General features: G+C 38.2%; 1 protein-coding gene across 1 annotated transcript; it reads right to left on the minus strand.

The window, feature by feature from the left end:
• Positions 1-2,140: 2,140 nt before the first annotated feature.
• Positions 2,141-11,753, minus strand: cnga1b (cyclic nucleotide gated channel subunit alpha 1b). Its single transcript, XM_042340498.1, has 7 exons — positions 11,629-11,753; positions 9,611-9,667; positions 9,270-9,320; positions 9,038-9,168; positions 7,570-7,666; positions 6,020-6,126; positions 2,141-3,519 (listed from the first exon to the last, which is right to left on the minus strand). The coding sequence occupies exons 1-7, from the start codon at positions 11,730-11,732 to the stop codon at positions 2,141-2,143; spliced, it is 1,926 nt and encodes a 641-aa protein (XP_042196432.1). The 5' UTR covers positions 11,733-11,753.
• Positions 11,754-12,747: the final 994 nt, after the last annotated feature.

Below are 12,747 nucleotides of genomic sequence, written 5' to 3' on the forward strand. Positions count from 1 at the left end.
CGCCTGTTTGCCGATCATTAAGTAGGAACACGGTTGTTAGTCCATTGGCGGATCGCTTTTCCAAGGGTAATAATTCCTTCAAAATTTTTTTAAAAATTGGTCACTCAATTCACAACTGTTTGTGGGACACCTCTGTGCGTAATTGGCTGCTGTGTTTTGCCCACAGTAGATTCTGTGAAGCGCTTTGAGATTTCGCAAAAATGTGACAAGGCGCTATATCAAATGCAAGGATTATTATTATTATTAACATTAACTGTCCTTCAAATTCAATTTAGAAGGAATAAAGGTCAACCCAGTTTGTAACTCACAATGTATTTTAAAGCATATGTTGTATAATGTTAACATTTACCTAGTTTTTTATGATGCAGTGTGATTTATATAAGAGTTAAAAGAATAATACTAATTTTCCATTGAATTTTCTATACTAATAAAGATAAAATGTCTGTCTGCTAATAACGCAATTACCAATTGACCTGGAGACATGAATTATACCTCATCAGAAAGGTCTTGCATGAGAGAGTGTCATGGGCATATTTTTTGAGGGGATCTATCGTTGATGAGCCATGAGCTAAACAAGCTCATCGCACATGTATGGCAGTTGGTCACTCAATCCATGACTGTTTACAACATGGTTGCAAGCGTAGCTGCAACAGGTACCTCTAGTTCTAAATATTAAAAAGAGGTGATCTCCACACCTACTGATGATCTTCTCAACCGTTCCTTCTTTATGTGAATTAGGTGTAAAAATGCTGGGTCAAAGGTAGTTTGCGAATATAGTAAACTCCTGATAAATCATGACTCCAATGGAAAAGGGCTCAGCGGCAAGGTATCTGGAGTGGCAAGTTAAGCATATGTATAAATACATAAATAAATATAGCCAGGATATTGACAGCTTAATGGGTTAAGTGGTAGCGACAAGTTAAGCCAGTGTTGAATTATCCGGAGTTTCCTGTAGATATTGTGTACATTTTCACCCTGGGAGCTTTAGGGAAAACTTAAGACAAAATCTCTTTACAGGCAGTTTTACAATGAAGCAAGCAACAACTGGAAACATTGGTAAGTAATGTGTACACAATTTTTTGATTCGCATACTTCGAAGTTGAATACTTTAATACTGATTCAGTTACACAAACATAATACAACTGTAACAAGGAATTTTAAAGATTTTATAACATCTATTATACATTAAGTAGAATTAATTTCATGCCGTTAATACTGTTAACACTGCCTATATTATTAGAGTACTGGAACAAACTGCACTCAATCTATGTTGAGAATAAAGACTCACTAATAATGTTTAGTAATTTCCAAAAAAATGAGCAACAGTCAATAATCAGCTCTTTCTAGCATTAGCATTTGTAGAACTCCATGAGTTGATGTACAGTGAACTCCAGAAACTTGATGTGAGCATGCATGCACCAACACACACTGCACCTGTGCAGAGTGAGCAGCTGTCAGTGTGATGGAGTGGCCCCAGCCCCTGTGACTGTCAGTTTATTTGTTAAAACCTAAGCTCCCAGTTCCCTTGGTACCGCTCTCTTGCTCGCTCAGCCAGCACCAGCTCGACACAGGCACCGCTTCTGAGCATGTGTGCTTATAGGATGAGTTATCTGATCAATTTTACATTAAAAATACAGTAATCTACTGATAACTCAACATTGACTTAATTTATCACTACCACTTAAGTCATCATGCTTTCAATATCCCAGCCCCATTTATTTATGGCTGTATACATATTGCCCAACTCGCCACTCCGGATAACTCGTCACTGAGTTCTTTTCCCTTGGAGTGACAAATTATCAGGAATTTACTGTATTTACAAGAATTTCTGGAAACCGTTGAGTTACATGGTAAGCAGAGTAACAGGTAAATAGATGTTTCTTATTAATATTTTGCATGGGAAGTAGCTGGGATATTGACGGCATGACGGCTTAAGTGATAGTGACGAATTAAGCGAGGATCCAATTATACGGAGTTGACTGTTACATAAAATGTATTTTGTCACTTCAGTTTCCATTGTTTATAATAATAAGTTGATCTTTTCACAGGTACTGTGTATTTTTTCTTGATGTATTATTAATGTGTGCAGTTACATAAAAAATTATTGGAACTGTAACATCCTTTTTACTTTTATTCAACTTCACTCTACGAATTCTGAAACATCAGGTTCCACCCCTGACGATCTCATTTTTTTCTCAATCCTTGTCACTCTTTCTTTTATCTTCTGCTGTGTAGCATCATACTCTGCCAGGAGTCTTGCAAATTTAGTTTGCAAATTGTCTATTGCGCCATCCATTCTGAATACTTTCTCCTCCAAGTCCTTAGGGTCAGCGCCAAGTTTGGCAATGTCTAGATCAAGGAGACCATCCTTCAGTAGAATTTGTTTTCCTTTTTCCTCAAGCATTGCTTTTGCATCGGGGTATTCAGTCAGGGCTTCCATGAGATCATCCTTGGAGAGACAAAACAAATCCGAGTAGCCTATGCTCTTAATGTTTGCAGTTCTTCTGTTCCCAGCTTTACTGCCTTTGATATTCAGAATACTAATTTCACCAAAGTAGCTGCCATCACTCAGGACCACAAATTGTGTAATTCCATCATCAGCAACAACAGCAAGTTTTCCTTCTTTGATGATGTACATTTCTCTACCAATGTCTCCTTTGCGGCAGATATAATCTCCAGGGCTGTACACTTGGGGCCTTAGCTTCAACACCAACTCTATCAGCAGACCAGCTTCACAATCTGCAAAGATACGGACTTTCTTCAGTGTATCCAGATGGACATTGATGGCAATCTCTGCTCTGAGCTTGTCAGGAAGATACTTCAAAACTTCTCTTTCATCTACAGCTTTTTTGTTTGTCCACAGGTAGTCAAACCACTTGATAACTCTTTTCTCCAAATCCTTGCTCACTTTTCGGAAGTGCATGTACTGTTTGATAGCATCGATCCTTGACTGAAACTCTGCACGAGCTGCATTCATGTTAGAAATCATGGAGCCAACATTACCGACAATGGTGGCAAAAATCAACACTCCAATCAAGAAATCAGCGACCACAAAGATGTATTCAGAATCCTGGACAGGAGGAGGTGTTTCTCCAATGGTGGTTAATGTCAGCGTTGACCAATAGAGGCTGTAAACATACTTTCTAGCAAGCCGAGAAAATTCTGGAAGAGAGATATTTGGATACACCCATGTGTCTGCTCCAAAACCTATTACTTTGGAAATTGAAAAATACACACAAGCATTCCAGTGGATAATGATGCATATGTACATGACAAGGTTGGAGATCCTGAACATGTTTGGATAGTTTGTCCGCGTTTCTGTTCTTGAAAAGAACTCAAACAATCGATTAATCCGCAACAACTTGTTTAATCTAATCTCTGGATAACTCATTCCAACGATTAGGTATAGGACATCAGTTGGTATCATTGATACAACATCTAGTTTGAATTGCAATGTCTTCAAGTATCTTTCTCTGAGTTTCTTTTCATCGGTAATCAATAGTCCTTGTTCCAGATAACCTGCAGAGGACAGAGTAAAACACTGAAATACAGAGATCAAAAATAATTCAATACCTGATATGTTTTTAAAAGACTCTCAAATTGGCATTTCAAACATTCATCACTCTTAATTCTAAGAATAGCCAAGCGTCAAGATATTTTTGACAATGCATTTGTTTGTGTACTATGAATGGCAAAACCAGTTTGATTTTTTTTATTAGTACTACAAGCTGGCAAAGGTACATCACTGACACCATTCAATACTTCTGGGAAAAAATATTTCCCATATGAAGAGGAAGAAATATTAGATAGCTATTTTGCTATCTAATATTAATGAAGACGTAATAATCTAATGAAGAACAACAACTTGCATTTATATAGCCCCCTTCATGCAGGGGATCAACTCAGAGCGTGTAACAGTGGCAGAGTTTGATGCTAAGACAGGAGAAGGGGGAGGTGATTGTAGGCACAGTCGAAGAGGAAGTTCTTTAGGTGTGATCTGAAGATGGGCAAGGAGGATGTAAGGTGGAGGGATTGAAGCACAGAGTTCCATAGTTTGGGGAGTGGTGACTGAAAGCACGGCCGCTGATGGTAGAGTGGAGGAGAAGAGGAACGTGCAGGAGTCTGTCAGCAATCCAGAATTCTGGATTGCTTGAGTTGACCAAAGGGTTGACCAAAGAAAGGTTCATGGACCTGTTTTCTTCAGAAAAACTGCTGCTGTGAACCATGAAAGCACATTTACAGAACACAAAGTTTCAACATCATCGTTGATAAAACATTGTTGTTGGCTACAAAATGGATTTTCTCAGACATTTTCAGACTTTTCTGACTTGTTCAATACAAACTGCTGGAATCTTGATAAAGGCGAGGAGATCTTGACAATTATTGGATATTGCTAACCAGAGGATACGATTGACAAGAAGATGCTTTTGTGGAGCTGATGGCCAGATGTCTTTGTAAGGTCGATGTGTAAAGGAACGGAACTGAGTTTAAAAATTTGTGGAGCTGAATTTTGCAAATGGAATACCTAACAGTAAATAATATCAAAAAAGAGTGATATACTACAATCAACATGGATTAACAAGACGATTCCTCATCAAAGCCACTTTATTTGGTCTGATCAATTCATTGTGGAGTCCTGTAGCTCAGTGGTTAGAGCACTCGCTTTGCAAGTGAGAGACCTGAGTTCAATTCCAGGCAGGGCGAAACCTTGGGCAAGTTTCCTTACTCCACACGCCTAATAATAATCCCTCCAAAACTAAAAACAATAATTAAATTGGTCATTTTCAATCTACGACTGTTTGTGGGACATTGCTGTGCGTAATTGGCTGCCGCGTTCGCCCACAAATATGCAGTCAATTCACTTTACAGTGTGTTCTGTGAAGCGCTTTGGGACGTCCTCCCGACGTGAAAAGCGCTATATCAAATGCAAGGATTATTGCAGTGAACTTTACTAACCTGTCGTAAGCATTAATTTGATTTGATGAAACGTATAACTTTGAAATGCATTGCGAATTTGTGTTAATAAATGTCAATTGATTAAAGAATTTGTGCCGGTCCTTACTTCACCGGAGGGTAACAAATTGACTTTGTGGGAGAAACACAGCAGCCAATTGCGGACAGCAGTGTCCCACAAACAGTCATGGATTGAGTGACCAAATAATAATAATTTTTTTTTGGAGGAATTATTACTCCTGGAAAGGTTCCTACTTACTGCTAGGTAAACAGAGGTGTGAGGAGTAAAGAAACTTGCCAAAAGGTTCATCCTGCCCGGGAATGTTATTATTTAAAAATGTTTAGAATTGACCAAATGGATCAAAGGTCTTTATATTCTTGTACTTTCTTTTGTTCCTATTTGTGAAAGAAAACATTTTATTTTATACAAACTGGGAGCTAATACTAGTGGGGAATGGACCACTAATTTATGTTGATAATGATAATAATAATAATAATCCTTGCATTTGATATAGCACCTTATCACATCTTCGAGTGAAAGCTCTTCACAGAATATACTGTAAAGTTAATTGACTGTATATTTTGTGGGCAAAATGCGGCAGCCAATTGTGCACAGCAGTGTACCACAAACAGTCGTGGATTGAAGTGTCAAATTTTTTTTTTTGAAGGAATTATTACCCCCGGAAAAGCAATTCACCAATCGAGTAACAACCGGGTTCCTACTTACTGCTAAGTAAACAGAGGCGTGTGGAGTAAGGAAACCTGCCTAACATTTCACCCTGCCGGGAATCAAACCTTGCAATCCTCTCTCTTGCGCGGTGAGTGGTCTAAGCACTAAGCTACAGGACTCCGCATACTAAATAATTTCAAGCACTAAATGTTTCATTCTTTAATAAATTTAAGTATGTGTAGGCTAATCAGTCTAGTTCATTTGGATAAAACTTTTATTTGTGAGAATAAAGGTTAATATATTAGGTTACAGGTTCAGACAAAAAATATTATTCATTAGGAATAATATAAACTTATGCCAATCCCCTTGCACAAAATAACAAAAAGTCACACTCACCTGTTCGTGTCCTTAAAAACATATCAAGAATGTAAATAACGTCCGATACATAATCAAATGCAAACCAATATGTCAGGTAATCTTCCTGCAATTCTTCAAAGCAGGCTCTAAATAGTAGGTGGAAAACAAAAGTAAATACCAAAGTAAATCCTGAGTACCACAAAACCACTTCTTTCTAAGTTTGTAACAGTTTAATAATTTCTCAAAAGTACAACAGACATCAAACCCCTCCAATCTCCTTACTTCAACAAAGTACCAGTATATACATAGGGATTAGGGTGATTTGTTTGTAGGTACCTCTTTTGGTTTTATGGCATTTAACTACTTGGTATTTCAAATCTTGACAGTTGTAGAGGGAATAAGGTTACTTTTTCTTTACACTATTGTGCTATTGAGGTATTCTGAATCACTCTTACTATGTTGCTTTTCCTACAAAAGCTTCACTTATTCTTTCTGCCAGTTGTGCATAAGATTAAGGTAATTTAACAACACATCTATTTATGTACGTAAAAAGATTTGTGGATTATGTTGCTCTGTTTCTTCAATTTCATTTCCCTCTTGATAGAGTCCCAGTATTATACATCATTTCCAGCCAAGAAAAGAGATAATCAATCTGCACCCAGAGTACCACACTACCAATAACTTTCTATGAGCAACTACTACAAATTGCACAAAAGTAGCCTGGGGAAGCTCCTGCTGGTAGTCCCCCATTTCCTGCATGACAGATATTAATATTATAATAATAACGCTTGCATTTGAGACATCTCAAAGCACTTCACAGAACAACAACAACTTGCATTTATATAGCGCCTCTAGCAAAGGGTAGAGTCCCAGAGTGCTTGACAGTAGCAGAGCACAACACTGAGCCGGGGGAGGGGGAAAGGAGGGAGGTGACTGTAGGCACGGTCGATGAGGAAGGTCTTCAGGCACGATCTGAAGATGGGGAAGGAAGGGACAAGATGGAGGAAGAGAAGGAGAGTGTTTCAGAGTTTTGGGGTGTAATGGCTGAAAGTGCAGCCACCAATGGTGAAACAGAGGGCACGAGGGACATGCAGGAGGCCGGAGCCAATTGAGCGGAGGCAGCGGGTTGTCGGTTGGAGGGCAAGCAAGTCAGAGAGGTAGGGAGGTGCCAGGGCATGAACGGATTTGAAAATGAGTGTGAGGATCTTGAAAACCATCTGTTTGGCGATAGGGAGCCAGTGGAGCCTGGCTAGAATTAGTGTAATGAGGGTACAGAATATATTGTAAAGTGGATTGACTGTATATTTTGTAGGCGAAGCACCCATAAAATCACAGTATTTCACGCTGACTTTCACGTAACTGACCACTTGGGGGATAGCAGGCATTATCCTATATCCAAAAATCCTGTGACATAGCTACCTGGGGATCCTGTTCACTGTGTTTGAGATTGGTAACTCGATAAAATGGACAATAAAAAGTACAGGAGCTACAGTCTTATGGGGCAGTGAGTTGCCATCACAATGCATTGTGCCACCATGTCACTTAATTTCATATCCTGATATTTAAACATTTGTTTAGTGTTGTCCTACCTAGCTATAATCATGGTCCAGTTGTACATCACAGGCATTGTGATTACGAAGAGCCAGTTGTAGTACATGTTTCCCGCTGGGTCCAAGATGAATGCTTTCTTCTCCCTGAGTGTAAAATACATGTAATAGAATGTAAATAAACCAATTGGAGATTTATAATACTACATAATAATCCTTGCATTTGATATGGTGCTTTATCCTGTCATTGAGATGACTCAAAGCACTTAATAATAATAATAATAATAATCCTTGCATTTGATATAGCGCTTTTCACGTCGGGAGGACGTCCCAAAGCGCTTCACAGAACACACTGTAAAGTGAATTAACTGTATATTTGTGGGCAAACGCGGCAGCCAATTGCGCACAGCAATGTCCCACAAACACTTCACAGGGTTTTACTGTACTGTATGGGATTCATACCACAAAATGAATGTTGCACTGAATTTGGATCATTGAATTCTAAGGTGAATTGAAGACTGTTCTGTTTTACAGAAACAGGGATAGACTGGACAAGTTACATAACATTACACTGGTTCAATTATGTTACCTTTAACAGAAATAGGATTCCCAATTTACCTTGAAGTCTACAGATCAGTTTACAATATTTAGAAAGAGGATGAATTTATTATGAATTTGGTGGGAGAGAAAATATGTTAGTTACAGGTTAGGATATTCGATGTAGGTTGGCATTGCATTTGATATTGAACCTTACCACACAGAAACATTTCAAAGCACTTCATGGCTTTCTGTAAAGTGTAATGACTGTTTATTTGTAAGTGAATGTGAATGCTGGAAATTAATTTGTGAATAGCTGAAGTTGTTAAACCTAGGATTGTCCTAGACAAAGGTCAAATAATAATAATAATAATCCTTGCATTTGATATAGCACTTTTCACGTCTTCTAGACGTCCCAAAGCGCTTCACAGAATATACAGTAAAGTGAATTGACTGTATATTTGTGGGCGAACGTGGCAGCCAATTGCGCACGGCAGTCATTTGCCCACAAACAGTCGTGGATTGAAACTGACCAATTTATTATTGTTCTGTTTTTTGGAGGGATTATTATTAGGCTCTGTGTGGAGTAAGGAAACTTGCCCAAGGTTTCGCCCTGACCTGCCTGGAATTGAACTCAGGTCTCTCACTTGCAAAGTGAGTGCTCTAACCACTGAGCTACAGGACTCTGTGTATGTCTTAAACTGATGCCTTATTCACGAATGTGCAACACACATTCTAGTACCCCAAGTATGTCACACCAACCTGCAGGAACACTGCTCCCAAGTGATCTACTCCCAGACTGGAGCGTTTGCAGGTTGAAGGGAATTCTAAGTAGAACCAAAAGCTTTTAACCATCCAGGAATTTGTTTAAGAAATCCCGCAAACTATTTCTCCTAGGGATCATCATTTCTAAACTGTGTACTGCTAGTTAAGTGTACTTACTTCTCATCTTTCTTATCATCCTTTTTCTTGTCCTTTTTCTCGTCCTTTTTCTCGTCCTTTTTCTCGTCTTCTTTCTTTTTCTGCTTCCCTTTGTCCTTTTCTTTATTCTTATCTTTTTTCTTTTCTTTATCTTTCTTTTCACCTTTCTTGCCATCAGATTTGCTGCAAAATGGATTGAAGTGGAAAATGATGTATGTTAATGACAGGCTCTTGTGTTGTTGTATATGGGAGAAATTTTCATTTTCCAATTATTCAAAATTCACCCTTTTTTTTCTTTTTTATTCTTTTTGGATTCTTTCTTCTTTTCTTGCTCCCTGAAAAAGTAAGATAATTGTTTTGTTTTAAACAATAGCCCACAAAACAAACTTAACATTCCACGAATATAGCACAAATTGGAATATTTCACAAAATCCTACAACATTTCAACTTCAGTGGGTTTGATTTTTTAAAAAAAATCCACCTTTTTAAGTACTGTATAATAATAATGTCAGAAAAATAACTGCTTATCCCAAAATCTTTAAGAATGTGTAATAGCGAAATAAAAGTTAGAATTACTTTATTCTACGTGAAATCTGAAGCTTTACAAATCAAGTGTGATACTTACTCATCATTGTTATTGCTGTTGTTAATATTTCTAATGTCATCAGGAAAAGGCTGGTCCCTAAGAAACAGTAAAATGTAAGAAAATATTAGATGGTTCATTTTCAGTAAGCTTTATTAAATGTACCTTGTGTGTTTTTCTCTTTTAACGTACGCAGATTTGTGTGCATGATGGCAATCGAAAGGTGCTCATCAAAGGATGAAACCCCTTACGGTCTTAATGCCATTGTCTTAAAATTTAAGATCATGCAGAATTTTGAAAATAATCTTAAAATGTCACTCATTGTTTTTGTTGGTAGCTTTTTTCCACAGTTCCATTTACGAACTGCAGAAAATCAGCTTTGAAATCAAAAAAGTTTAAAATTTTCCAATATCCTGCGTAATCTTAAAACAATGGTGTGAAACCCCAAACCATTAGAAATGTCAGGCCTAAGGCTAGCAGCTCCACTACTGTTTAATCCATTTAAATATTTTAATAATGTAAATGCCACCTTCCCACAGCAGAGGACACTTTTTTGGTTAAGAATGCCTTTGCTGTACAGTTTTGACTCATCTCCTGTGTCATTTATGGCAAAGCAAAGCAATAAATGACAGAGCAGCTGAGTCAAAATTGTACTCCAAAGGCAAACCAGGCCGCTTTGGAATAAATTAGCGTGACCTAAATAGCAAAGAAAACATACTTGTGTGGCAACCATTCCATTACTCCGATAGAATTTTCTGTAGAGTAAATCATATTGTACTGGACAAGAGAATTACTTACGCAAACCCTAAGTAAATTTGGTAAAACAAACATCAAATTTCCTACTTCCTGAGTTCTCAATCTCAGCAAAAGCTGATGACAGCAGTGCCAGACAGAAGTGAGTCAATTCAATGGAGGTATAAACTATCAAAAGGAAAAGCCTCCGTATACTGTCCCACTTGCTGGTTACTGGTGGGAGGAACAACTGGCCACAAAACAATCTCACAAATGAAAAATAAATTAAAGAAAAACAAAGCAACCCAACAAGGTGTATTATCTGCAATGTTAAAGTATAACATTTACAAATGCAGCATAGCATCGTCTAGGCCTAAGATGGACTTCTCTCAAAGCACTGGACTGCTGGCTAACAGGAAGCTGCTTTCCTCTGATCTTTTTGTTTAGTTACATCAGTATCCTACTAGCCAATACTTAGTGCCTGAGCCACAAGATGGAAGTCAAATACCATGACAAGACTGGCATGGCAAGGCTGGCATCAAGAAAGGCTAATGGAGTGGGACGCAACTTTAGAACACTTGGCTATTATTGATGTGTTAAATATTAAAAAATAAAGTAACTGCTAGGGTTAAAACATGCAAATATGTAATTACAAGTTGTCAAAATTTATGCCACTGCTGGTCTAGATTTACTCTATTTGTGTTACATTTTAGAGCATCCAGAGTTAGTAATTTGTTGAATTCAGTCTCAGCTTTTGAGTCTGTTTTCTGTGTTTCTTTAAAGAATTTACAGAAAATCAACGCCATAAAAAGGACTGTAATTATGAATTTCCCAAATTCTAGGCACTCTGAAATGCTACATAAATAGAGTACTTCCTTGGAGGGGGTGGGTAAGTGGGTTCTCCTTAGAGCTGACGTGGCTCTATGGGCACATGCTTGGCTACAGAATATCAGAATTGAGCTAACCAGCTTGGTTTTAACTGGTTAGACTCCAGTAGTACCCCAGCGCACACTCAGGTCCCTAAGCATTGGCTCTTGCCAACCTGCACCTAATACTCTCCAGAATTAGTTAAGCAGGATGCATCATTCCAGGGGGCAATGCGCATACCTTTTCTAGACACAAGAACTTCCATGTGTCGGTGGGATGCATGGAACTCTCAGTTTAGTTTGGATACTCTTAAGCATGGTGATGGGTTTCTGCACGTATCAAACACCCGGTTGACCAAGGAAATTGAGTAAATCTAGATCGGGTGGAATTTCTTCCTCTGTATGTTGTGATTTATTATTGAATCCAGTAAAATCTGTCATTCTGAAGTGGTTCTGTCATACCTTCTTTCTCCATTCTCCATCTGTCCCATCTCATCATCTACTGTTTGTATTACCAGCCGGGGAATGGGTAGTTGGGTCCAATGAGTATTAATGACAGCTGCCATTTTAGTGTTTATATGGATTCCCAGGCCTGAAAAGAAAGAGAATTACAACAAAGAATGTTTTACATCTTTAAATAAAATTAGTTTTTTTTAGAGAGAGCAATTTATATATTTATATAAATAATAAATATTATTTAGTAATTGTCTGTATATGGAACAGAATTAATTTTACATTTGGGCTTCAGTTTTTCCAATGCCCAACATGCACATTTCTTCAACTGCACCTGCCACAAACTCCAGATCTCTGCAGCTAGTATCCTCTCCCACACTCCAAGAGCCCATCACCCAATCCATGCCCAATTCCACTGGCTCTCTCTCTCTCAACAGATCAATACCCTTGTCCTCACCTTCAAATGTCTCCACAGTCTTGTCTCACCATATCTCTGAGACATTCTACGATCCTTCTCCTCTGATCACTCTCTCTACTCTGCCAACTCCAGCCTGCTTCATGACTTCCATCCAACCCTCAATTGCTGAATTTTCAACAGCTTTGCCATGTCATCAGGAGCTCTTTTCCCAAAACCCTCCATCTTGCTCCTCCCATCTCCCTCCCCCCAGCTCCATGCCATCATGGGCTCAATCTTTCCAAAGCGCTTGTAGAACTTCCCCTAATGTGAAAGGTGCTATTTAAATGTAAATCTAAATTGTTGTTCTTGCTCATTTGGACTACTTGTTAATCTCCCAAAAATGTTTGCAGCCCAAGTCATGGTCTTAATCAATAGCTATAAAAGGTCACCATGAAGGGTGGTATAATAATAATATAATAGTAACCCTTACTTTTAGTATAGTGCCTTTCACATCAGAAGACATCTCAAAGTGCTTCACAGAATATACCGTAAAGTATAATGCATATTTATTTTGTAGGTGAACCTGGCAGTCAATGTATGTATAGCAATGTCTCAAAAACAGCCATATAATTTATTTTGGGGATTGTTGGCCATGACACCAAGAAGGAATCCTTTCTTTTGAATCATGCCATGGGATCTATAATGTCCACCTGAACAACCAGACAACCTTG

Source organism: Callorhinchus milii, unplaced genomic scaffold (genome assembly GCF_018977255.1).
Source record: "Callorhinchus milii isolate IMCB2004 unplaced genomic scaffold, IMCB_Cmil_1.0 Scaffold1, whole genome shotgun sequence".
Classification (NCBI taxonomy): Eukaryota; Metazoa; Chordata; class Chondrichthyes; order Chimaeriformes; family Callorhinchidae; genus Callorhinchus; species Callorhinchus milii.